We start from the raw sequence: 26,306 nt of genomic DNA on the forward strand, positions 1-26,306 counted from the left end.
ATCAAAAGATGTCAACAACAATAGTACAATAGAACACATAGGTGTTAAAGTTAAAGTTGGTGATATTATCTAAACGAATGTGCTAATTAAGAATGGATGGTAGGGCACTCAAGGTATAGCTCTAGTGGGTTTTTTTTTATATAATGGAAATAGGTGGGAAAAGGAAAATCTTTATAATTTATTGGGAAAAAAAAGAAGGGGGAAACAGAAAGGGGGTGGGGATGGGGGAGGGGACTCACGACCTAAAGTTGTTGAATTCAATATTCAGTCCGGAAGGCTGTAAAGTCCCTAGTCGGAAGATGAGGTGTTGTTCCTCCAGTTTGCGTTGGGCTTCACTGGAACAATGCAGCAAGCCAAGGACAGACATGTGGGCAAGAGAGCAGGGTGGAGTGTTAAAATGGCAAGCGACAGGGAGGTTTGGGTCATTCTTGCGGACAGACCGCAGGTGTTCTGCAAAGCGGTCGCCCAGTTTACGTTTGGTCTCTCCAATGTAGAGGAGACCACATTGGGAGCAACGAATGCAGTAGACTAAGTTGGGGGAAATGCAAGTGAAATGCTGCTTCACTTGAAAGGAGTGTTTGGGTCCTTGGACGGTGAGGAGAGAGGAAGTGAAGGGGCAGGTGTTGCATCTTTTGCGTGGGCAAGGGGTTGTGCCATAGGAGGGGGTTGAGGAGTAGGGGGTGATGGAGGAGTGGACCAGGGTGTCCCGGAGGGAGCGATCCCTACGGAATGCCGATAAGGGGGGTGAAGGGAGGATGTGTTTGGTAGTGGCATCATGCTGGAGTTGGCGGAAATGGCGGAGGATGATCCTTTGAATGCGGAGGCTGGTGGGGTGATAAGTGAGGACAAGGGGGACCCTATCATGTTTCTGGGAGGGAGGAGAAGGAGTGAGGGCGGATGCGCGGGAGATGGGCCGGACACGGTTGAGGGCCCTGTCAACGACCGTGGGTGGAAAACCTCGGTTAAGGAAGAAGGAGGACATGTCAGAGGAACTGTTTTTGAATGTAGCATCATCGGAACAGATGCGACGGAGGCGAAGGAACTGAGAGAATGGGATGGAGTCCTTACAGGAAGTGGGGTGTGAGGAGCTGTAGTCGAGATAGCTGTGGGTGTCGGTGGGTTTGTAATGGATATTGGTGGACAGTCTATCACCAGAGATTGAGACAGAGAGGTCAAGGAAGGGAAGGGAAGTGTCAGAGATGGACCACGTGAAAATGACCCCACCAGCCTCCGCATTCAAAGGATCATCCTCCGCCATTTCCGCCAACTCCAGCATGATGCCACTACCAAACACATCTTCCCTTCACCCCCCTTATCGGCATTCCGTAGGGATCGCTCCCTCCGGGACACCCTGGTCCACTCCTCCATCACCCCCTACTCCTCAACCCCCTCCTATGGCACAACCCCTTGCCCACGCAAAAGATGCAACACCTGCCCCTTCACTTCCTCTCTCCTCACCGTCCAAGGACCCAAACACTCCTTTCAAGTGAAGCAGCATTTCACTTGCATTTCCCCCAACTTAGTCTACTGCATTCGTTGCTCCCAATGTGGTCTCCTCTACATTGGAGAGACCAAACGTAAACTGGGCGACCGTTTGCAGAACACCTGCGGTCTGTCCGCAAGAATGACCCAAACCTCCCTGTCGCTTGCCATTTTAACACTCCACCCTGCTCTCTTGCCCACATGTCTGTCCTTGGCTTGCTGCATTGTTCCAGTGAAGCCCAACGCAAACTGGAGGAACAACACCTCATCTTCCGACTAGGGACTTTACAGCCTTCCGGACTGAATATTGAATTCAACAACTTTAGGTCGTGAGTCCCCTCCCCCATCCCCACCCCCTTTCTGTTTCCCCCTTCTTTTTTTTCCCAATAAATTATAAAGATTTTCCTTTTCCCACCTATTTCCATTATATAAAAAAAAAACCCACTAGAGCTATACCTTGAGTGCCCTACCATCCATTCTTAATTAGCACATTCGTTTAGATAATATCACCAACTTTAACTTTAACACCTATGTGTTCTATTGTACTATTGTTGTTGACATCTTTTGATGATCTGCTTCTATCACTGCTTGTTTGTCGCTACAACCACACCAACCCCCTCCACCTCTCTGTCTCTCTATCTCTCCGCCCCCCACACACACACCTTAAACCAGCTTATATTTCAGCTCTTTCCTGGACTCGAACTCAAGTTCTGTCGAAGGGTCATGAGGACTCGAAACGTCAACTCTTTTCTTCTCCGCCGATGCTGCCAGACCTGCTGAGTTTTTCCAGGTAATTCTGTTTTTGTTTTGGATTTCCAGCATCCGCAGTTTTTTTGTTTTTTTTTTTTTTGTTACCCAGACAAAACTAGTGAACTAGTGCTGTAGAGCAGCCAGCCATAATTGAAACTGTTGATTTACATATCCATTGGTTTTCATTGAAATTGAAGTTGGGCAGTGTTACAACCGGGATGGGAGGAGTGCGTGAATGATCAAGCTCACACCCCGCAGGCTGTACCATTAATTTAAATGTTTAATTTTTTCACCAAAATGGCCAATTGTGTATCTATACTTCTAGTGCCCAGAAGAAAAGAGGCTCCGATCAGCCTTCTTTCAAAAAACTTAATGATTTAATTTATTATAAAACAAAATTCCTTTTAAACAAGTTTCAAGAACTGATTGACACAAGATTGTAATCTGGAAGTGTAACAAATGCACCACACATAGTTTCACAAAGCAGAGAGGCAGAGAGAGCTGGTCGGGGTAGCCTTCGGTTCTCGGCCTTTCCCCAACAAGACTGAAAGCAAAAACCACAGGTTCAGACTTAAGGTTTGTTTCTATCATGTGATTGCCTTTTTGTCTTCCAGCTTTTCACTAATTAAATTGCTTTGTGGTCCAAAACAAACAAGCAACTACTTCCCAAATACCATATAGCTTAGGTGATTGCTTGGAAGAGGTCTGCTTGTCGACAGTTCCAAAGTGAACTTATGACCCTTTTTTTAAAATAAACTCTCAGGCAGCCTCAAATGTCCAAATAATAAAAAGTAAATCCAGTCTCAAGAGAGATGATTCTAACAGCAGCTTCTATTATGAGTGCCCGATTCACCTGGGTTGCATTGAAAGTCTATCCCAGTGACTTTAAGTGGGCTATATTTCAACTTAACTAAGTCCGCATTTTAAGTTGCCTCATTCAGTGTCATTCTGCTTTAACATTGAGTACATATTGGAACTGGTGTGCGCACTTAGCATTGGGATTTCTGCTTTACCATTGCTTCATGCCAGGGCCTACGTAGCGCCGCATGATTGGCACCATTTTGTTCCAAGTGTAAGAAGTGTTCGATTGCACCAATGACTTTTTTGTTTAAAGAATATCTATGCCAGAAGTATTGATTGTGCAGCCTGTACACAATATTCCTGTGACACACTCACTGATTCTCTCCTGGTTGCTGCTTTCCTAGCCGACCCTTCCACTCGTATCTCCTCACTCTCTAGCTTGCTTCCCCCCTCTCTCCACCCCTCTCCCAAGCCCTCACTCACAGCAAGGGTTCAGGAGAGGGAAGTGACAAGTGAGAAGGAGGATTGGGGAGGGTAGTAGCGAGTGGGAGAGGCAATGAACAGGAAGGTCCAGGAGCGGGAGGGTTGGTGAGCTGGAAGATCAGCGAGCCAGGTGTGAAGTAGAAAGAGTTAGCATTTTAAAAATGTTTTAAAATTTATTTTATTTTAAAAAGTTATTTTGTTTATAAATGTAGGAATTTAGGAATGTACAGTATTTCAACTTACAGGATATAATGTTTTTTTTTCTGATGAGACAGCTCCTACCGAACATAACTACAACTTTTACATTGGTTATAATGGGAGAATCTGGTTTGCTTAACATTGTTCCACTTAAGTTCCTGTAAAGTGCAACTTTAACTACAACGTTAAGCAAAGACTTGCTGTTTATTAACTGTTTCTCAGTGAGCGACTGTGGAGTACAAGTATTTTCCCCACAGTTTTCTGCCACTACCCTTCCTGTTGGTGTTGATACTGGCTCGGCTACTGTTACATGGGTTTTACCAGCCTTGTGATGCTTCACGCAACTGATCTTCATTTGAACTTTGAGCACTGAAAGATTACTTCATGATGTACAGCATCAGTGCTGAGCCTTCTATTGGCCTCAGTACAGTATTTATCGGTGCGCTTTTTGAGCAGGAATCATTATGTAATGACCACATGCGCCACCTTCCCTGTGCTATTCCTCCTGCCTCTTCCTTGCACTCCCCACCCCAAGAGAAAACTATCAGCCCAGATTCATTGAAGCTAATTGAGAGAATGCAGTTACCTAGCTGAGATCACTAATGTAGCTCAAGCTGGGTGTCAGATCTGAACCTCCTGGTTTGTTATGGTTGAGAGTTCATTATTTGTATCAAATCTGAGGAAAAACTCGCATGCGAGTTACCTGAAAAGGGAATAAATAAATGCCTTGTATCTTTCATTGTTCATCATTTATAGCACCAATGCAAAATTCAAGTATTTTAATAACTAGTAGTATTTAGTTTCTATTTTGTGGGAATTGAATAATTTTTTTCTGTTATTTATGAATTGTAAATACTTGCAGTCAGTTGAAAAAGTTGGTGTCATAGTCCATCTATAAGCTGGAAAGCTTGGCACTTGAAGCAAATAGAACTAAAAGCTAGTCAGTAAGAGAATCAATTAAATGAATGTAGCAGTGGAAATAGTTGGCCTAAGTGAAACACAAAAAATACAAAATGTCTGGTTGTAAGCCATGGTAGCCTTATAAAGAACTTGCATTTATATAACACCTTTCATGACCTCAGGATGACTGTAGTGTAGTCACTGATGGAAAATAGAGAATTACAGCAGCCCATTTTGCCTAGAAACAGCAAGGAAGTATATAAAAACAAAAACAGAATTACCTGGAAAAACTCAGCAGGTCTGGCAGCATCGGCAGAGAAGAAAAGAGTTGACGTTTCGAGTCCTCATGCCCTTCGACAGAACTTGAGTTCGAGTCCAAGAAAGAGTTGAAATATAAGCTGGTTTAAGGTGTGTGTGTGGGGGGCAGAGAGAGAGAGAAGTGGAGTGGGGGTGTGGTTGTAGGGACAAACAAGCAGTGATAGAAGCAGATCGTCAAAAGATGTCAACAACTATAGTACAATAGAACACATAGGTGGTAAAGTTAAAGTTGGTGATATTATCTAAATGAATGTGCTAATTAAGAATGGATGGTAGGGCACTCAAGGTATAGCTCTAGTGGGGGTGGGGAGAGCATAAAAGATTTTTAAAAAAATTTTTAAAAATAATGGAAATAGGTGGGAAAAGGAAAATCTATATAATTTATTGGAAAAAAAAAGGAAGGGGGAAAAAGAAAGGGGTGGGGATGGGGGAGGGAGCTCACGACCTAAAGTTGTTGAATTCAATATTCAGTCCGGAAGGCTGTAAAGTGCCTAGTCGGAAGATGAGGTGTTGTTCCTCCAGTTTGCGTTGGGCTTCACTGGAACAATGCAGCAAGCCAAGGACAGACATGTGGGCAAGAGAGCAGGGTGGAGTGTTAAAATGGCAAGCGACAGGGAGGTTTGGGTCATTCTTGCGGACAGACCGCAGGTGTTCTGCAAAGTGGTCGCCCAGTTTACGTTTGGTCTCTCCAATGTAGAGGAGACCACATTAGGAGCAACGAATGCAGTAGACTAAGTTGGGGGAAATGCAAGTGAAATGCTGCTTCACTTGAAAGGAGTGTTTGGGTCCTTGGACGGTGAGGAGAGAGGAAGTGAAGGGGCAGGTGTTGCATCTTTTGTGTGGGCATCGGGTGGTGCCATAGGAGGGGTGGAGGAGTAGGGGGTGATGGAGGAGTGGACCAGGGTGTTCCGGAGGGAGCGATCCCTATGGAATGCCGATGGGGGGTGAAGGGAAGATGTGTTTGGTGGTGGCATCATGCTGGAGTTGGCGGAAATGGCGGAGGATGATCCTTTGAATGCGGAGGCTGGTGGGGTGATAAGTGAGGACAAGGGGGACCCTATCATGTTTCTGGGAGGGAGGAGAAGGCGTGAGGGCGGATGCGCGGGAGATGGGCCGGACACGGTTGAGGGCCCTGTCAACGACCGTGGGTGGAAAACCTCGGCTAAGGATAAAGGAGGACATGTCAGAGGAACTGTTTTTGAAGGTAGCATCATCGGAACAGATGCGACGGAGGCGAAGGAACTGAGAGAATGGGATGGAGTCCTTACAGGAAGCGGGGTGTGAGGAGCTGTAGTCTAGATAGCTGTGGGAGTCGGTGGGTTTGTAATGGATATTGGTGGACAGTCTATCACCAGAGATTGAGACAGAGAGGTCAAGGAAGGGAAGGGAAGTGTCAGAGATGGACCACGTGAAAATAATGGAGGAGTGGAGATTGGAAGCAAAATTAATAAATTTTTCCAAGTCCCGACGAGAGTATGAAGCGGCACCGAAGTAATCATCGATGTACCGGAGAAAGAGTTGTGGAAGGGGGCCGGAGTAGGACTGTAACAAGGAATGTTCCACATACCCCATAAAGAGACAGGCATAGCTGGGGCCCATGCGGGTACCCATAGCCACACCTTTTATTTGGAGGAAGTGAGAGGAGTTGAAGGAGAAATTGTTCAGCGTGAGAACAAGTTCAGCCAGACGGAGGAGAGTAGTGGTGGATGGGGATTGTTCGGGCCTCTGTTCGAGGAAGAAGCTAAGGGCCCTCAGACCATCCTGGTGGGGGATGGAGGTGTAGAGGGATTGGATGTCCATGGTGAAGAGGAAGCGGTTGGGGCCAGGGAACTGGAAATTGTTGATGTGACGTAAGGTGTCAGAGGAATCACGGGTGTAGGTGGGAAGGGACTGGACAAGGGGAGAGAGAAGGGAGTCAAGATAACGAGAAATGAGTTCTGTGGGGCAGGAGCAAGCTGAGACGATCAGTCTACCGGGGCAGTTCTGTTTGTGGATTTTGGGTAGGAGATAGAAGCGGGCCGTCCGAGGTTGGGCGACTATCAGGTTGGAAGCTGTGGGAGGGAGATCCCCAGAGGAGATGAGGTCAGTGGCAGTCCTGGAAACAATGGCTTGATGTTCAGTGGTGGGGTCATGGTCCAGGGAGAGGTAGGAGGAAGTGTCTGCGAGTTGACGCTCAGCCTCCGCGAGGTAGAGGTCAGTGCGCCAGACAACAACAGCACCACCCTTGTCAGCGGGTTTGATGACAATGTCAGGGTTGGACTTGAGAGAATGGAGTGCAGTAAGTTCAGAGAGAGACAGGTTAGAATGGGTGAGAGGAGCAGAGAAATTGAGACGACTAATGTCGCGCCGACAGTTCTCAATGAAAAGATCAAGAGAAGGTAAGAATCCAGAGGGAGGGGTCCAGGTGGAGGGAGAATATTGGACATGGGTAAAAGTTGAACTGGGAGAGGACTCCTGCCCAAAGAAGTGAGCCCAGAGACGAAGACGGCGGAAGAAGAGTTCAGCATCATGCCGAGCCTGAAATTCATTGAGATGAGGGCGTAAGGATATGAAACGAAGTCCTTTGCTGAGCACTGAACGTTCAGCATCGGAGAGGGGAAGGTCAGGGGGTATAGTGAATACACGGCTGGGGTTGGGATTGGAAGATGGGGTGGGGACGGAGGGACAGGCAAGGGTGGAGGGTCCTAGATGGGTGTTGGTGTCGATGAGTTGTTGGAGCTATATTGGAAGTATATAACCTATTTTAGCTATATTGACTAAGGGATTAATATTGGCCTGTATCTGTCTGCTCTTCATATAGTGCAAGGGAATCTTTTACAGAAAGAAGACAGGAGCTCAGTTTAGCATCTCATTGAAAGGCAGCTTCTGTGACAGTTAGCGCTCCCTTAGTACTGCATATGGATGCCAGCCAAGATTATGCGCTCACGTCTCTGGATTGGGGCTGGAACCTACAACCTGGCTGAGCTGAGAATGCTGCCACTGAGACAATGGCTAACTCTTAATTTGAATGTTGATTAGTCGAGCTAAAAATATTCGCCAGTTGAATTGAATTCAAATGATGTAAAATAGTTAGTATGTTTTAATGAGTTAGTGACTCTGCCATCAAAGCTTTCATTATTTTTTGAGTTTTCAGTGATTTGCTGAAGTCTCAAGCCTTTTTGTCTCGTTCTTTGTGTAGTTTTGTCACATCTCAAAAGCAGATTTTGCCAGCTAGACAAAACATGCAGTCATTTTAGAGGAAAATTATAGGCGTTCAATCCTTTGTTTCTTTCAGATGACGTTTCAGAAAATTCGTAAGGATGTGCATTTAGTCAAAAATCAAGGACAAACCATGTTCTTTGAGAGCAGAGGAAAGAGCGAATCAAAGCGCAGGCACAAAACTGGTAATGGGCTTAATTATTTTCCAGTCATTATCTAGAAATGCGTGATAAATTGGCTTGAAGTAATTTCGACTGAAATGCATCTTGACTTTGTACATGTGTTGAGTCTAAACAGCTGTTAGAGTTGCAGCTATTCATATCTGGTAGCTACGTTGGCAGTTGACGTGGAACAGCATTATTCTGTTTACCTGGATGGGTTGCAATAGTTTGGGGTCACTTGGAAAGGCACAGTAAAAGCAACAACTTTAAAACACTGTAGTTTATTTTTAAATATTACTGAAATATAATTCTACCTGAGTGTGGTGTACTTTCCTTGTGTGTAAACATTCAGTTCCTGTCATTTTTGATTTTGTCTAAGTAATAACACAAAACAAGAATGGGAGGAAGGAAGTATATTTGGCAACATGAGGAATTACAGTTTCGCGATACAAATATTTGAAGGGCAGTCATTTTAAAGAGGAAATCACATTATCTGAATTTTTAATTTTAACAAACAGTGATTCCTGGTTTCTCCTTGCCTCTCCACTTGTTTTCTTCAAAAAAAAAATCTAACTATAGAACAGGTTCTTCAGATATGTGAAAAGGTGAATGCTATTCCAAAAGTAGATGTGACGTACGACTCAAGAAGTGCATACCTCTGATATTAGAAAGTTAACCAGGTTTCACATAGTATTTATCTTTTTAAAATTCTAGCTGAACATCTTATTCTTGCAAACTCTGTGATTGTTGAATACCCTGCCAGTGTTCACTGACAAGGCTCTCACATGAAGAAATGTCAATTTGATAGTTGATGTACTGGGGAGCCAAGTTCAGTACAAGTCACCACCTATTCTTTATATCGCAGGTTCCCATAATCCAAAACCTCAATTGTTAAATTATAGAATTACTTGACTTTTCATTATTCTACAATGGTGTGTGCTGAATGATGCCCACCCCAACCATGTAGATTCATAAAAATTGCAAGTATTCACATATCATGTATCACTGTATTGTGAAAGTACCAGTGAGCATCTTCAAACACAATTTAGGCACGCTTTGTATCTTGGAGAAGGATAAACGAATGGAGATTAAATTTTATGTTAAATGATTTGCTGAAGTGTTTCCTAAATGTCTTGCAACTTAGAAACTGTGTCAATCCAGCTAAAATAGATGTTCTCCCCCACCCCATTTTAACTGAAGGGTATTTTTCTTTTTAAAAAATATCCAGTTGGGCTAAGATCCAATTTTTAGGCCATTGGGCCCAGATCAGTTCACTCTAAGGTTATGTTAAAGTTTCTTTTTTAAGTTTCATGTTGGAAACAGCTTGTCCTAATGCTAGAAGCACATATGTTTTGCAGTAACACAACAAAAAGAGACTAGTGGCCAGATCAGAGACTTTAAAGCCAACTCATCCAAGGGTGCTTCACCTAGCAGTGCCATTAAAAATGTGCTCTTGGATGATTCAAGATGCAAGGAACAGCCAGTATATTGTTATCAGCAAATCAACTGCTTGGACAGCGTAATAAGGTGAGTGAGACCACGGTTGTTTTCCTGGGGCAGAATTTTCAGGTTGGCGTGTGGGCATGTGCCCGACCCGCTCAAGCGTAAAATTGCACGTAATGACGTTGGGCAAGTGTCCCGACATCATCCCACGCTCGTACGAAATTTCGGTCAGCGCGCACAAAAGTCAGAAACGCGCCCGCCGACAATTAAGTGGGCAATTAAGCCCATTAAAGTTCCAATTGTCCCGCTTTTTCATCACCTATTCAACCTCATGGTTGGAGGACGGGCGAATTGGCCAGGCGGCCTTTGCGTTTTTGTTGAAACCTCCAGCAATGGCGGGATGAGGTTTCCATTATTAAATTTTTTAAATATAATAAAAATCTATGGACAAAATTTTTATAATGTTATATGTTCAGGTGGCTGTTAGTGCTGCTTGGACATTTTTGTTATGATTTTCAAATCTTTATTTAATATATTTGAAGTCTTCAGCTACCTGAGGCAGCTCTCTGCTTTCATTCCGCTCTCGTCCGTGCTTACGTCAGCACCCGCCCTTCGCCTGCCCCCACTCCAGCAGCGCTGAGCATTTCAGTGCACGCTTCACGCTGGATAGCCGCTAATTGGCCAGCCAGCGTGAAATCGTGGTTGAGGGCCAATCGCGGGTGGCAGTCCATTCCCTAGCTGCTCACGCCTGGAAGCCAACCTTAAAAACTCTACCTGTGCAGTTATGCAAGTGATGGCTCCTTTTGAAAGGGATGTTATAGCTGGTTTGCATACTTGTAAAACTCCCTTTGTTTTAGATTTAGTGCCAGGTCAGACAAAGCTGTGTTGTGCAAGTTGCAGAAAAATGCATTAACAAATCCTACATATCTTCAAACAACAAATTACCAAAGATAATCTCATCATAAATGTGAGCATAGGGATTTTATCTTTTGTAGCATTATTATCAAAAGAAAGTTTTAAAAATCTGTTGACAATATGGCTTAGTTTCATTTTAATTTTAACTGTCTTAATTCTAAAAATTAGGTATATCTTTTGCTGTGATGCTGTGTAACAAAAGTCAAGTGTATGGAACCAAGGTTTTAATGAACTTCCCAGCATTAAGCATATGATCAACTTTATTTTTGAAACTATAAAGGAATACAGGATAAAGCTAAAGGAAAAGTTGTATCGGAAACTTGCTAGCACGTTACGCATTCTCAGTACATCTCAAAGTTTTCATAGCCAGTGAATTAGCTACTATTGACATGTAAGAAAGTTCAGCAGCCCACTTTCTCATAACAAGTTTCCACCCATGGCAGTAAGATGAATGACCACTTAGTTTGATTTGCTGCCATTGGCTGAGGAATAATTGCCAGCAAAGACATTGGAAGCTCCATGCTCTTCAGGGCTTCCATTTAACATTAATACAAAAGCAAAGCACTGAAGGTGCTGGAAATGTGAAATAAAAATGGAGAATGCAGGAAATATTTAGGACAGGCCGCATCTGTGGAGGTAAAAACAGAATTAACATTTCAGATCGATGATCTTCCAATGGATGCTGCCTGACTTGCTGAGTATTTCCAGCATTCTCTACTTTTACTTCAACATTGCAGCTGAAAGCCATTACCTCTAGCAATGCAGCACTCCCAAGCATAGATTGTCTTCAAGAATTAGAATTAAGTGTGTAACTTCTTGGCTTGGGCAAGGGTGATACTATTGAGTTATCTGACACTTGTCTTGTAAGATCTGAAAACCTTAAAATGCAGTTATATAAAATGTAACTTTTGTGCACTCCTTTTTTAGTAGTTGGGGTTGAATAGTAGCAATAGACTGTTTTAAAGTTGGTGTGGATTGACCTGTTCACCTCCTGTAGCATAGTTTATTTTGTCTCTGGTATTTGCAGGTATTTGGACAGCTACAATATCCCAAGCACTGTGAAAAGGAAGTGTGAGTCTTCATCAGCATCTGATGAAGATAAAGAAAAAATTCATAATGTGCAGGTGCCTAAAGGTATTTCGTAGTATTTTGTCATTTATCTAAACTGTCTTTGAAATACTTTATCAAAAAAACCCAGTAACATACAGTATGTGTAGAATAATTTGACATTTCTGACTTAACTGAAAATGAATAATTTAATCAGCAAGAATGATTGTGCCATGAGGTTCCTGTATGCATATTTACCCTGGGTGCCAACGTTTTCTTTTGCTGTTGTGTACCAAGTACAAACTTTTCATGGCTCCTATCACAAAATTAAAATTCAGAATTTGTTCCAGAAAGACAATCCATTAGAAGGAAAGTACAAACATGAATACTTGACCTACAAAAGTACTTTCCTTGGAGTTGCTAGCTTCCAGAACCAAAATTCTGCATGTAAAATACCCATTCTTAAGATTGTAAATAGAAAGTCTTAAACATAAAAACTTCAGCTTTTGAATTCTTCATATGGTTGTCATCTATATTACAGAGTAGAAACAAAGTAGAAATACAACCAATTAGAAATAACTTCTGTTAATTTGGCAGAAGCATCACCATTACCACATCAGTCTATCCAAGTTCCATTTAAGGCTGCAAAAGAGGTGCCCACTGGAGCTGTTGTTGGTACACCCCTAGCGCCACTCTCCTTGCCAAGAAAGGCAGCAAGTGTCACCAGCCAGTGCAGTTACAGCAGCACTATTGTCCACGTGGGAGACAAGAAGTTCCAAGCAGATGCAGGTACTGTACATGCTTGTTAAAGAGTATCAGTAGAATGTACAAGATAATTGTTTGGATAACATGAGTCCTAGTACAATTCATCTGTAAATTCTTAATGATGTGATCGGACAAGGATGTTCTGAGTATTTAAGGAGATATATGATCTGTCAGCCTTTATATATCTCTGTTGATTTTCATCCTATTTGATCTCAATGGAAATGAAAGTCTAGGACAGATTTATAATGGGCAGCTGATCTGATATTACCAATTTTAGCACCCAAAATCAGAATTACCCACTTTATGTGCAGGCAGCTGTCTAACAACATAGTCTTCATACTTTCATAATTTCTGAACTGTAACTGCTATGAACTGAACTGTGGGAAAGAATCCTTCCTCCTTTAAACTGAAATGTATCATTTTGTGCGGCCATCTGTCAGAATTGCTGCGCACAGCAGTGTGAGAAACTGCATCAACGTAGCATTAATAAAGAGGCGTTTAACAAATCTGAATGTTTCAGCGATCATGTTACTTGACTGTGTTAATTCAACCTCTCCAATTCCTATTGGACTCGCCTCTCCCTATTTCTATAACCTACTCCAGCCAGAGCTATATCCTCTGTGATCCTTCAATTCTGGGCTTTTTGCACTTCCCTATTTCAATTGCTCCAATATTGATGGCTGTACTTTCAGCTGGTTAGGCCCAAAATTCTGAAATTCGTTCCCTATTTCTCTCTTTCTCTGCCCCTCTCCCATCCTTTAAGATGCTTCTTTAAACTTATGTCTTTCATTAAGCTTCTGATCATCTATCCTGTTACCTCTGAGGTTTGATATTAAATTTTCTTTGTAAAACGCCATGGCTTACTATGTTCAAGTGCAATTTAAATGTAAGCTGTTATCCTCCCACATTCAGTAAACAAACTTTGAAGCTGGAAAGAAAACATAAACTGTCTCTCCCCTAGAGTTTAAGAATTTTAATAATTCCTAATTGAGTCTTTCTTAAAAAGTGTTACTTCTTTTAAAACAAATAGATCTTTGAAACTTGACCAACTTTGTCAAGTTCAAAATATAGCAATGAACTGTTTAAGCACATTTTTCCGGAATCAATTTCAGTTCAACAGTGTGATACACTAGCAATCATCAGTTTGCAATTTTTGATTTTCTTTGATAATTTTTCTTGCAAAGTATCTTGAAATATTTTGCTACTTTGAAGGTGTTACATAAATGCAAGCTGTTGTTGTAATGTCAAGCTTTTTTTTTCATCCCCCAGTTGCTTCTCACTTCTAAGGGCACAAACTCCTTCTCAGGAACAGTTCCACTTATGTTGATATTTGGCCACTTATCAATGAAGCTTCAAAGCTATTACACTGTTATAAGTCACCATAGCTGTGCTTGATACATAATCATGTTTGCATGCATGCTATGTAGCACAGATATATATTTTTCCTTTCCACCCCAGCCCAGGAGTGGTGATACTAATTGTTGCAGCCCTACTGCAACTCTGGTTAAGAATATCTAGCAGCACACTGAAGAGCTTATACCTGACCTATATGACTTTGCAGCATCCGAATCTTTTATCCATTTATACTAATGGAGCTGTTAAATCAGATTTTTTGCAATGTTATTATCTAAAGTCTTATGCTTTCTTGTAACTACAATTATAAATTTGAAATTTGATAGAAGTCCTGTTGGAGGATGGAATTGGTATTGCTGATCCTGCAGAGAACATGGCATCTACTACGCTGGTCACCACTACGCCCTCTGTGAACCAGGAAAAGGAGCCATACAAGAAACTTGGCCTTACCAAAGAAGTTTTAGCGGCTCATACACAAAAAGAAGAGCAGATATTCTTGAGCAAGTTCAAGGAGCTGAGTAAATTAAAAACATTTGAACCTTCTTGCAAGTCGTACTTACAGGATCACTGCAAAGAATGTTCAGGAGATTGTGGTAAGAACCTGCAAACATGGCTTAATTTTACTTCTTCCCTTCAAATGCAAGAGCGCAAAGTATTATATGGTATAAGATCTGTTGAATTTGATGTAGCATGTGAGAAGAGGAAGAATGAAAATTGATGTACTGTTATACATATTTGCATGTTAAAATGCTGTATATTGTCAAGTATGATATACACCTGTTTAAAAGTCTGGTTTAGCACCCAATTCTGGGCCTGACTGGCGACTATCATAATTGAAACTTGCTGGAGGTGCTGAAACAGATATGTGCAGGTTTAGTGCTAATGTGATGCAATTTTTGTGGAGCAGCACTGAAGATGTGTGGTGGGTTGGCTGACATACAGCAGGGGCAAAATATTGCTCTCATTGGGCGGGTGGCCACCCAACCCTGAGCGAGCGTAAAATGATGTGTGATGACACTCCGGCAAGCGTCCTGATCTCACACTTGCGCGTTATTTCAGTCAGCGGGTGCACATGGGAGTCGGCAGCACACCCACTGACAATTAAGCAGCCTCTTAAGGCCGTTAAGTAATTGTTTGGAATTTTTCACTATCCATCCAACCTTTCAATTGGCGGGTGGGCAAAAAGGCCAAGCAGCCTTTGTGTTTTGGCGAAACCTCATCGGACAGGATGAAGTCTCATCCAGTGATTTTAAAAAAAATTACTTTTTGCACTCGTATTTTACATGTCGCATGAGGGGACATGTTTTCATTATTTTAAAATTGTTTACATTGATAAAAAATCTTCAGCTCCCTGAGGCAACTTTGTGCCTTAGGGAGCTTTAACTGCATGCACCCGTGCGCATGTGTGAACTTCACTGCTCAAGTTCCTGCCGCCCCCACCATGGCAGCACTGCAGCATGCAATTCATGCTGGCTGGCCGTCAATTGGCCAGCCAGTATGAAATCGTGATCAGGGCCTGATCTCAGTCGGCTTCCCAACCACCCCCGGGCCCGCCTGCCAAGGGCAAAATTCTGCCCCAGCAGTTTCACGAAAGCTCAGGTACTGGTTGAGAGGGTGCACACGTTCTCAGATGTGACACAGGAGGCCCTGTTTTTTTTCATTCATACATGGGATGAGGGCATCTTTGGCTAGACCAGCATTTATTACTAATCGCTAATTATCCTTGAGAAAGTGGTGGTGAGCTGCCTTCTTGAACTGCTGCAGTACCTGTGATGTAGTTACACCCTCAGTGCTGTTAAGAAGGGAGTTCCAGGATTTTGACCCAGCGACAGTGAAGGAATGGCGATATATTTCTAAGTCAGGATGGTGAGTGGCTTGGAGGGGAACTCCCATGTGGCTGCTGCCCTTGTCCTTCCTGATGGTAGTGGCCGTGGGTTTGGAAGATGTTGTCTAAGGAGCCTTGGTGAATTCCTGTAGTGCATCTTGTAGATGGTACACACTGCTGCTACTGTATGCCAGTGGTGGAGGGATGAATATTTGTGATGGAGTGCAAATCAAATGGGCTGCTTTGCCCTGGATGGTGTCCAACTTCTTGAGTGTTGTTGGAGCTGCACTCATCCAGGTCAGTGGAGAGGATTCCATCATGCTCCTGGCTCGTGCCTTGTAGATGGTGGACAGGCTTTGGGGAGTCAGGAGATGAGTTACTTGCCACAGGATTCCTAGCCTGTGACCTGCATTTGTAGCTACAGTATTTAGATAGCTAGTCCAGTTCAGCTTCTGGTCAATGGTAACCTCCAGGATGTTAATAGGGGGGGATTCAGTGATGATAATGCCATTGAATGTCATGGGGTGATGGTTAGATTCTCTCTTATTGGATGTTGTCATTGCCTGGCACTTATGTGGCACAAACACTACTTGCCATATGTCAGCTCAAGCCTGGATATTGTCCAGGTCTTGCTACATTTGGACATGAACTGCTTCAGTATCTGAGGAGTCGTGAATGGTGTTGAACAATGTGCAATCATCAGTGAACATCCCCACTTCTGATTTTATGATGGAAGGAAGGTTATTGATGAAGCAGCTGAAGATGGTTAGGCCTAGGACACTACCCTGAGGAACTCCTGCAGTAATGTCCTGGAGCTGAGATGATGTCCTGTACTCATCCCGCCTCTCCCTTCCTTTCTTGCAGCATCTGCTACTCTCTGCCTGGCTTCTTATCCTCCCATTCCTCCTATGGACAAAGAGAAATCCCTAGCAAAGTACTAATAACTGAGCACTTTCTTCCTCCTGGTGAACCCTATAAGGTTTCTAAAAAGTAGAGCAGCATAGCCCTCACTCTTTTTTTAAATGTAATCCTTAGAATAATTGTTGATAGAGTTGGTGATGTCTTGCCCAAATGTCTGCAAAAGCCTCCCGATATGTTTCAAAAGTCTTCTCCAAACCTCCAGCAGAAAGTGATCAATAAAGGTGATCTACTTTTTAAGTAGTGCTTGAAATGATCTACAATGACTTGCTTACTCCTAGTCAACTGGTCGCTGTTTGGAGAGGGCATTAGTTCAAGCTCTATCCATCAAATGCCGTGCAGCCTCCTTAATGAGTGCTGGTAGGCAATTTAAATGATGATCACTCCTTAACAATCCTCGGGACAGCGCAAGCTTCAACTCAGTTATCAAGATCTCACTTCTTGTGCTAATTGCGGGCCAAACCATTGTTTCAGCTTAAGATTCATTTTGATCTCTTCAAGGTTTGACATGTCCGCGGGGTGGGGGGGTCCACCCCTGTTTTTGCGATTGTTTGGAACATTTTGACCAGTTTTTATCAGAGTCCCATCCTTTGTGAATATCAGTTTCAATTACTAAATTGAACAACCCTAGTACTCAAATTGAGAAACCAATATTGAATTGCTCTTTTCATCCAAGGTGACATGAAATACTAGTGACAAATTATTACAAGTTGATAAGCTTTTTTTCCTTTTATTCCAACATACCAATATTGTTATGTTGATTTTTGTTAGTGCAACTCTTCCAAAAGTTGCTATAGTAAGATCTACTTAATAGTTCTTGAAGATCTGTCAATCTCCAGTCCCTGACAACATTATGGAACTAAGAGTGAAAGATTTGGCTTATAGGGTCAATTTTAAAAATTATCACTTCATCACTTGTGCTATAAATATTTGAATCAATCCCTCTGTGTCACTTTAGTCACTTATTTTCAAGTATTAAAATGTTAAAAACAAAATTTGAAGTGAGTCCTTACAACTTTCTGTTTACTCATACTACAGGCTCTCAAGGACTTAAAGCTGGATGGAATCGTGCAGAACCTGTGTACAAAAAAGGCGGGAAGAATAAGAAGCTTAAATCAAAACGCATCAAGCAGCAGGAATTGTCTGACAGTACTGCATCCTGCACGAACCAACATAAACTACCCTCCTGGTCCCCATCTGCTGTCTCTCAGAGTAGGTATTCAGCTATGCCGTTTACAACAGTTATGCCACCCTATCAACTGCCTGTATTTTCTGCCCATGGAGGTATGCTTCCAGTCACTGACCCATCTCTGCCTAACTTTGAAAATGCTCAAGGTGTTCATTGCAGCATTCAACCTCCACCATACTCTGCACCCCTGGTAACTCCTATGGTGGCATTTGTGCTCCCAAATTACATGCTGCCGCAGATGAACGACACTGTGCACCAGCCATTTTTTGCGAGTCAGTCACCATTCCCATCACAGTCAGTCCTTTTGCCGCAAGCTCCATTTTCTGCACAGACTTCATTCCAGTCTCAGCCACAGTTTGCATCACAACATTATGATCTACCAGCAGAAGGTGAGAAGGCGCCTGCCCCAGAATTTCGAGGTGTCCCATCATGTTGCTGCACTCCACAGTCAGTAGGACCACAGGGCCACGCTTCCCCTCCATTGTTCCAGTCCAGGTGCAGTTCGCCTTTACAGCTGAATCTGCTACAGTTGGAAGAAATGCCCAAATCATCGGAAGGAATTGCATTTGTTGGAATTGTAGGTGGAAGTGGATCAATGGCTGATGGAGGAACGATAAACAACAGTGCCAACGTTACAAATGTGGACATCATGACAAAGGATGAAGCAGAACTGGTAAGTGACCTATAGATTTAAAAACGTATAAATTTTTTTCCTTACAATTCACGTTGGATCCTTGTGTGAATTAAGTTTTAAAGGCAACGTATCTCAACACTTTTTTTTCATTTTATAGACATGGAATATTTTGTAGTGTGAAGTTCCAAGTTTTAAAGGAAAAGCTCGGTAACCTAAAAAAATCAACAGACCCAAAAGTGTATAATTCTTGTTTCAGAATTTCTTAAAATTAGATTGGGTGATTTTTGTCTTGGGGCAAGGGGTACAAGGAAGAGAAAAGTTAAAAACTGGCTCTAGTGACCAAAAGTCATACTGACCCAAAGCCTAAAGGTATCTTTAGCCACAGGATGAGAGAAAATGAAGAGGTCAGATAAAAATAAAAGAAAAGGTTTGAAAGCTTTGAATCTTTAAATCCTGGTTAGATTTGATAAAGGACTACTGAACTTTAGAACTGAAAAGAAATGACCAATATATGATTAGGTGAATGAGTAAGTTTTTTTTACTCCTACACCTAGGATAGTTTATAGAACCCAAGTTGAGGGAGCTGAAGTTTTCTTGTGAAATGTTTGTATTTAGCAATCCCCACAGGAAGCCCTGAATACACCCTCTTTTCTTCAGCAGACCTATCTGAGGTATTCTTTGACTAAGTGTTTGTTATTAATAAACACATTCCTTTTGGCTTTGCCTTTTCCTTCAATTCAGTTCTGCGACCAGGCCCGTCTTAGCATAGTCAAACGAGCTGGAATTTCCTGGTGATGTCATTGTCACTCCCTGTTTAAATATAAACCAGCTAAAATGAGATGATGGAGATCAAGTGAGCAAATAAATAGCAAATGGTGAAAAATGTCATCAAAGAAAATGTTTAGTAAGATTTACAATTCTGTGATGATAAATTTGATGGTTTGCATTTTGGAGGGGGGGGAGGAGAACAGAAAATAAATGTACCGCAGGTGTTTTAAAGTTAGTTTTACTGCCATTTTAAAAAAAACTCCAATTTTTATATTTTATGTAAAAAAAAAAAGAAAATGATAAATTAATTCAAAATGGATGACTCCACACTTGCTCACATTTGAACTTTTGCTTTCCACTGTTTGCCCACTCACTTGATCTGCCAATGGCAATTTGTAATTTCCTGCTTTCATTCACAGAATTTACTGTGCCTCCTAATTTTGTATCATCTGCAAAACCTGGGGGAAAATATTCCCCCATTTGGTGGGGGGGTGATGAGGAGTGCGGGCGTGGGTCGGCGCCCCTGATTGGGGGGCATGCTGCCATTTTACATGACATCCACCAGGAAGCGCTGTGTGCACCCGCGCAAAAGAACGCACAGATCTCCCTGAGGCTAAGTGCTGCCTTGGAGATCGGCTCGGAACTAAAATTTTAAATTGAAATGATAAAAAAATTTTCCTGACATCCCTTCATGTGGCACTGTTACATGAGTTGGGACATGTCCATAACTTTTATTGAAAGATTTGATAAAAATTTAAATAACCTCATGAAACCTCATTCTGCCCATGGATGAGGTTTCATGCTTTTTCCGAAGCCCGCCAGGGCTCCCGGCCTGCCTGCCAACCTTAAGGCTGGATGGGTAGGTCCATTAATTAGTTTTTCAATGGCCTCTATAGGCCGTTGACAGGTCGGTGGGTGCGCAGCTAACTCGGCTGCGTCCCTGCCGACCTGAAAATGGAAATGACGCAGGGTGATGTCGGGAGTTCCGCCCCCCTCACCGACCAGAAGATCCTGCCCTTCCCTTCTCTGATGAACATCAACTAGTCGCATCCTGCCAATTGGTACATTTCCTTTAACAGCTATACTCTGCCTCTGATCTCCTGACCCACATTGCAAAGCTTGCAAAATTGAGAGGCTTGGAAAAATAAGGACTGTATTCACTGGTGCAGAAAAGTTAAGCAAGTGAATATAATAACCAATGAGAATTATGAGACTATTTGAGAGGCCAAATAGCAACATTATTGACAAATGGATATGTAGTTGGGATTAATATGAAAACCATAAAGGGAGAATTTAGAAGAATACTTATTTGGAAATAATTATTAGGAAAAGGAATGCACTGCAAGTGGCTATTGAAACTGGGCTTATGATGAAATTTAAGAGGGAATTTTGGTGAATATTTAAAGTTTAAATATTGGAGAATACAGCATATAAAAGAGAGAAAATTGGGTCAGAGTGGTTAGCTGTGCTGTAGAGGGAGCAACAGTTCAGGCACAAGGATATATTGTATAAAAGTGTCCCATCAGTGCTCAAGTTGCTATGATACTTATGATATTTTAGTTTGGGGACAGGAAAATTGCAGTGATTTTCACCTTTGTGCGCAAACTAGTGGAGAATCTCATACATTCTGTTTGAACAGTGGTTGTTTGTTTTGGTATTTTTTTTTATGATGCCACTGCCCTTTTTAATGTTTTGGTTTTTGAAATGGATATAAATTAAGAGATTCTCTTTTCATGGAAAACACAATATTCCTGAAGTGTGTGAGCAAGGCAAATATATATTTTGGTTCTACAGCTGCTTCTAGATCCAAGAAAACAGCAATGTTTGCCCTGTATGCTAGCAGTGGTCACAAGAGCGGAACGCATTAAAGTATTTTCCACATGATGGGTCTTGGCTAAAAGTTTTCTCTCTCACTGTTTCTTTTTTTTTGCTCATTCTCATCCCCAAAATCCCATACAATTTTTGATGAGTGGCCTAAACCCAGCTCTCTGCTAATAATCTACTGTGTTTCCAGAGGATAACTTACAATATGGCAAAGCCAGAGTGCAGAGTTTACAATGTGGGGATTGCAAATGTACCTTTGTCCACCCATTACTTGATGTAGCATGTTGGTTCACGAATACTGTCTGATTCAATGCAAAACATCTGCTGAATATACTGGTCATTGCAGCAGTTTGCAATTGTGATTCATAAAATGAATGGCTGCCACTAGGCTAAACATTTCTGAATTCATTTGCTTTGTTTTTTTAAAGGCTGTATCACCTGCTGAAGCCCAGAATAGTGATGCTCACTCAACTTCCACTGACCTATTGGATCTGCTACTTCAGGATTCTCTATCAGGCACTGGCTCTGCAGGCTCGGGCAATGTTGCATCAACAGCCTCGGGCTCTTCGGGCTCTCCATCTAATGTTTGTGGAATGTCAGGAACTGACACAGGTAACTTTGTATGAATAATTGTTTTTACTCTAGCAGAGTTTTGAGATCTGCTTCATTTTACCAAAGATTTAAAAATGGCCACAAACTGGAAGTACCCCTCCTCCTCCTGCCATGCTTTAAATCAATATTCATACAAACAAAGACATGAGCTCACTAATAAATTCATTTGGTGGACTAAAGTACAACAGTGACTACATTTAAAAGGCACCTTTATTGGCTGTAAGGTACTTTGGGACGTCCTGTGGTCATGAAAAATGCTATACAAATGCAAGTCCTTTTTAACTTCTGAGTGGGTGTACTGTTGGAAGCCCAAATTAGCCTCTGTTCTGTAGGTTCACAGTTGGAGACTGTGGGGTAAATCTTGACTTTATGCAAAATGTGCAAAAGGGAGTTGGCAGCTCATACTACATCTTCACTGATTTTTACTTCCACTGAAGTGAGTGGAAATAAAAGTGGGGAGAGATATGAATTGGCTGTTGATTCATTAATCACCTGTTTAACCTTATTGCACAAAGTGGAGATCTGTCCATGTGTGGACACTCGCACAGTTTTGTCCAATCAATTAATCTGTCTATGCCTCTTTGTAACTTCCTGTTTCCCATCTATGCAATTTACAGTGCCTCTGCAATTAGTGTTATCTGCAAACTTGGGCCGCATCCCGTCAAATATATTATGTTCACTGTATTCCTACTATCTCCTATCTCCCAACAGTTACCAACCCATGTGACAACCAGGTCCCTGATTAGCATATTCAGGATGCCTAAAATCTGTTTTGGCCAATTGTTCAGTTTCATACTGGACAGTCCGGTTTCTTAGCCGGTCTGGCCACTCCTAGAACAAGATGGCTTTATGTCTGGTATTTTGTGCCTTAGTACATGCACCACAGAGCAGTACCAGCAGGGGTATGTACTTGTTCTCTCCCTGGCTGCAGAAGCCTCAAACAGGCAGGGATGCAGAAACAGAAGTTAGTCTTCATAATCCACACCCCGTGCCCCACCAGCCCCTGGCACTGTTGTTACTCTGTTTCTTGCAATTAGGTCTTTGCCATCACAAACTGCGATTAATCTTTCTTTATGTGATGACGTCATCTCCTGTGTATCGCAGTGGCATCTGGTATTAGTGGCCTCTGGCAGTAGTCACCCTACCTTTAGGCAGGTACTGCTGGCACTCTGAAATCGCAGCTGCTAGTTTGTCAAAAGGCATACTTCTGGGGACGGTCAGGTGCAAGATGTTATGCCTGGAAATTGACCAGTTGACCAGGGTGCCGTGGAGGGAATGGACCCTTCGAATACTGAAAGGGAAGGTGAAGGTCTGTTTAGTGGTGGTATCACACTGGAGGAGATGGAACTGGTGGAGGATGATTCTTCAAATATGGGAGACTAGTGGAGTAGAAGTTGAGGACAAGGGAAACCCTCTCGTGGTTCTAGGAGTTGGTGGGGGGGGAAAGAGGTGAGAGTAAAATGGAAGAAAATGCATCTGACGTGATCAAGTGGGGACATTCTTGGATGAGGGAAAAGAAAGACCTATCAGAAGCGCTGATGTGGAACATTGCATCTTCAGAACAGATGTGACGGAAACAGAGAAACTGGGTGGATGGAATGGAATCCTAATAAGATGTAGGGTGTGTCAGAGATTGATCATGAGATGAGAGAAGGATTGAAATTGGAAATAAAGTGGTTGATGTTTTCCAGTTCATGGTGAGACCAGGCAACGACACCAGTACTGTCAATACTGGCTTCTGTTATGCTTTCCTTTTCCCTTATCCAAGGATTCACCTCATTCAACCATGTCCTACCCATTTCTAGCATTTCTGCTCTCAACTTTTCCCCTCCCTCCCAGAAGCACGATGGGGCTCCCATTGTCATCACTTTCCACTTCAGCAGCTTCTGTATTCAACATATTTATCCTCCATTTTTTCCAAAGACTCTCGCGTGTCGCCACCACCAAACACATCTTCCCCTGCCCCCCTTTGGGCTATCTAAGGGTTTGTTTCCTCCATGATATCCTGATTCACTCCTCAATTACACCCAACGCCCAGTCCCCTTTTCATGGCATCTTCCCATTGCAAAGCACCTGTCCTTTTGCCTTCACTCTTCTCAGTCCATAGCCCTAAACAGCCCGGTGAATCCGGGATTTGCCTGTACTACTTTAAATTTAGTATACTTGATTCACTGCTCACAATGCGGTCTGCTCTAAATTGGGAGATCACACATGAGTTTGTGGAACACCTCTGTTCTATCTGCAAGCACGGCCCCAAGTTTTAAGTGGCCTGTTGTTTTAATTCTTCACCTTGTTCTTATGCTGACCTCTGTCCTTGAAATATTACAGTGTTCCAATGAAGCTCATTGCAAGCTTGAGTAGCAGCACCTCATCTTTGCAACCATCTGGGCTCGTCATTACTTTCAACAATTTCTGACTGAAATCTCTGCTCCTGTCTATTTTCCTTTCATTGCATGTTTCAGTCTTAATGTTTTTTCTCCTATTTTCCTTTTGGACAGCAGCTTTTCATTATTCTGTCATTCACACCTCCCCTGGACACACCTTTTGTTTCTTTACTTGTCCCTTTGACAATGCACTGCCAACTCTTTTGTCATTTAACATCTGTCTTTTTCCCTATCACAGACATTCCCTTATGTTCTTTTTCCCCTGTCCTCTGTTTCACCTGCTTAAGACCTATTATGTTTCTAACTTTTCCCGGGTCTGATGAAGGTTTCCCTTTCCACAGATGCTGGCTGACCTGCTGGATATTTCCAGCATTTTCTGTTTTTATTTCAGATTACCAGCATCCACAGTATTTTGCTTTTGGATTGGATTTTTATGAAACCTGTCTTTGGTTGATGAAATGAAATAAACTCCATTTAGGGTAGATTGCATATTCCTGTGGAAGGAGCAAGCTTTGATCAACGGAATAGCCTTTACTAGTTCCATGTTTGTCTGTTTTTGAACTTTAGTGTCTCCTCTGACTATTTTCCTCCTCCTAAGTTGTGTTTTTTTAATCATTATTAGGAAGTAGCCATTTAAGCAACACCAGCAAATATTTTGGAAGCATTGACTCCTCGGAGAATGACCACAAATCAAAACTAAGAAACACCAAGAAGATTGACCACATCACTAATTGTGTACTCCAGGACCCAGTCTGGCTATCAATGGCAAATATAGATGAGAGAACCATGATGACCTACCAACTTCCATCGAGGTGAGTGCTGAGAATCCAAAAGGAGATTCGATGATGCGGTTGAAGCTCTTCATGTCAGCAGTGCTCCTGACACAATCTGCAATTATGCTGAAAATACTATGGGGATGCTTATTTTGCTTATTTTCACTTGACCCTTAATGTTACTGTTACCCAATTTTTTCATTGTTACTGAATCTTGTGATTTTAATTCTATTTGGGCACTGCCTTGCGACTGGCATTTTATATTGAAATTCTTTGCTGCGATCACCTGGAAATTGACCCCACTGAACAGGAATGGTGGGTTCTGTGCGGCACTTATTTAATGATGTTTGATAAGAGCTGCCTCTGGCCAGTAGTTTTGAAGCATAAATTTGTTAAGAAGAGATGGCTGAGGGATAAACAGATTTCACCTTTTTATAACTTTTTATGTTTTGACCTTTTGTTAGCATGTAGTTACCCAGTAATCTTAGTTGATGCCTTCTGCCTCCTCCTCCTATCCTGTAAAAAGTGAGGTTTTTTGTTTGAAAAGTGCATTTCTTCACTAGAGATAGGAATAATATAGACCACGTAACCTGTAGGAGAAATAGGAATGTTAAACAGCTGTATTCTTTTGAAGGAAGCAATATGAGGAAGACCAGTGAGTGGGATTCCCCCCCACCCCCATGCATTAAGCGTGGTGGCAGGCATGAAAAACAGTGCTCTCCCGCTGGCCGCAATGGCGGGTTTTCATGCCGCGTTGCCTGCTTCCCATTATATTAATTATGCATGCCTGGGAAACATGCTGGATCGCAGGCAGGTGGCCTCTGATTCACACCCCGCCGTGAGCTCACCACGTCCTCACACTCCGGGTGCCATGTTTAAACAGCATCCATGCAGAGCTCTTTCAATGTCTGTAGCCCAGGACTGCCACAGAAGAGAGAGATGGCCCCAAAAGGGAGGAAGACAGCTATGCCCAAATTCAGCGACACCTCCCTAGAACACCTGCTAGATGCAGTTGAGACCCACCACAGTGTTACTTACCCCATGATGGCCAGAGGAGGCCCACCAACCTCACTGCTCCGGCTTGGGCAGCGGTGGCAGCAGTTGCCAGTGCCAACGCAGCACAGAAGAGGTCAGCCGCCCAGTGCAGAAAAAGGATGAATGTTCTCATCCGTGCTGCTAGGGTAAGTCAATCATTTCCTCACTCTCAACTCTCACGCTTACTAGCCCATCAGACATTCATTGGCATCTCAGACACTGCCAGCTCAAGGGACATCACCACTCACTCCCACAACACCTTCGCAACTCCACCTGGACTCATATCCTCTGCAGTTTGCATCCTTACCTCATCTGTGGCTGCACTCACCACCCACACGTGGCAGGCATCCATATCATCTACCCTGGCATGTGTCCTGCTCACACTCCATCTTCAAACAGGACAAGCTCGCACACAATCAAAGGAAGAGGTCTGAGTGGCCAAAATCAAGGTCCTCACTCCCTACAAGAATCAAGCCATAGAACTGGCTGGAGAGGATGTGGACTATGCCTGCAGTGATGGTGAGGTGGGC

General features: G+C 42.7%; 1 protein-coding gene across 1 annotated transcript in view; it reads left to right on the top strand.

Annotated features, from left to right (window-relative positions):
* per2 (period circadian clock 2) overlaps positions 1-26,306 on the top strand; it is a 76,045-nt gene that overhangs the window by 37,115 nt on the left and 12,624 nt on the right. The window contains exons 14-21 of the mRNA XM_041213982.1: positions 8,207-8,315; positions 9,650-9,818; positions 11,677-11,783; positions 12,294-12,485; positions 14,141-14,407; positions 17,596-18,419; positions 21,401-21,584; positions 24,591-24,780. Of these exons, the coding sequence (XP_041069916.1) occupies positions 8,207-8,315; positions 9,650-9,818; positions 11,677-11,783; positions 12,294-12,485; positions 14,141-14,407; positions 17,596-18,419; positions 21,401-21,584; positions 24,591-24,780 (2,042 nt within the window). The remainder of the gene's footprint in view (positions 1-8,206; positions 8,316-9,649; positions 9,819-11,676; positions 11,784-12,293; positions 12,486-14,140; positions 14,408-17,595; positions 18,420-21,400; positions 21,585-24,590; positions 24,781-26,306) is intronic.

Source organism: Carcharodon carcharias, chromosome 2 (genome assembly GCF_017639515.1).
Source record: "Carcharodon carcharias isolate sCarCar2 chromosome 2, sCarCar2.pri, whole genome shotgun sequence".
Taxonomy (NCBI): domain Eukaryota; kingdom Metazoa; phylum Chordata; class Chondrichthyes; order Lamniformes; family Lamnidae; genus Carcharodon; species Carcharodon carcharias.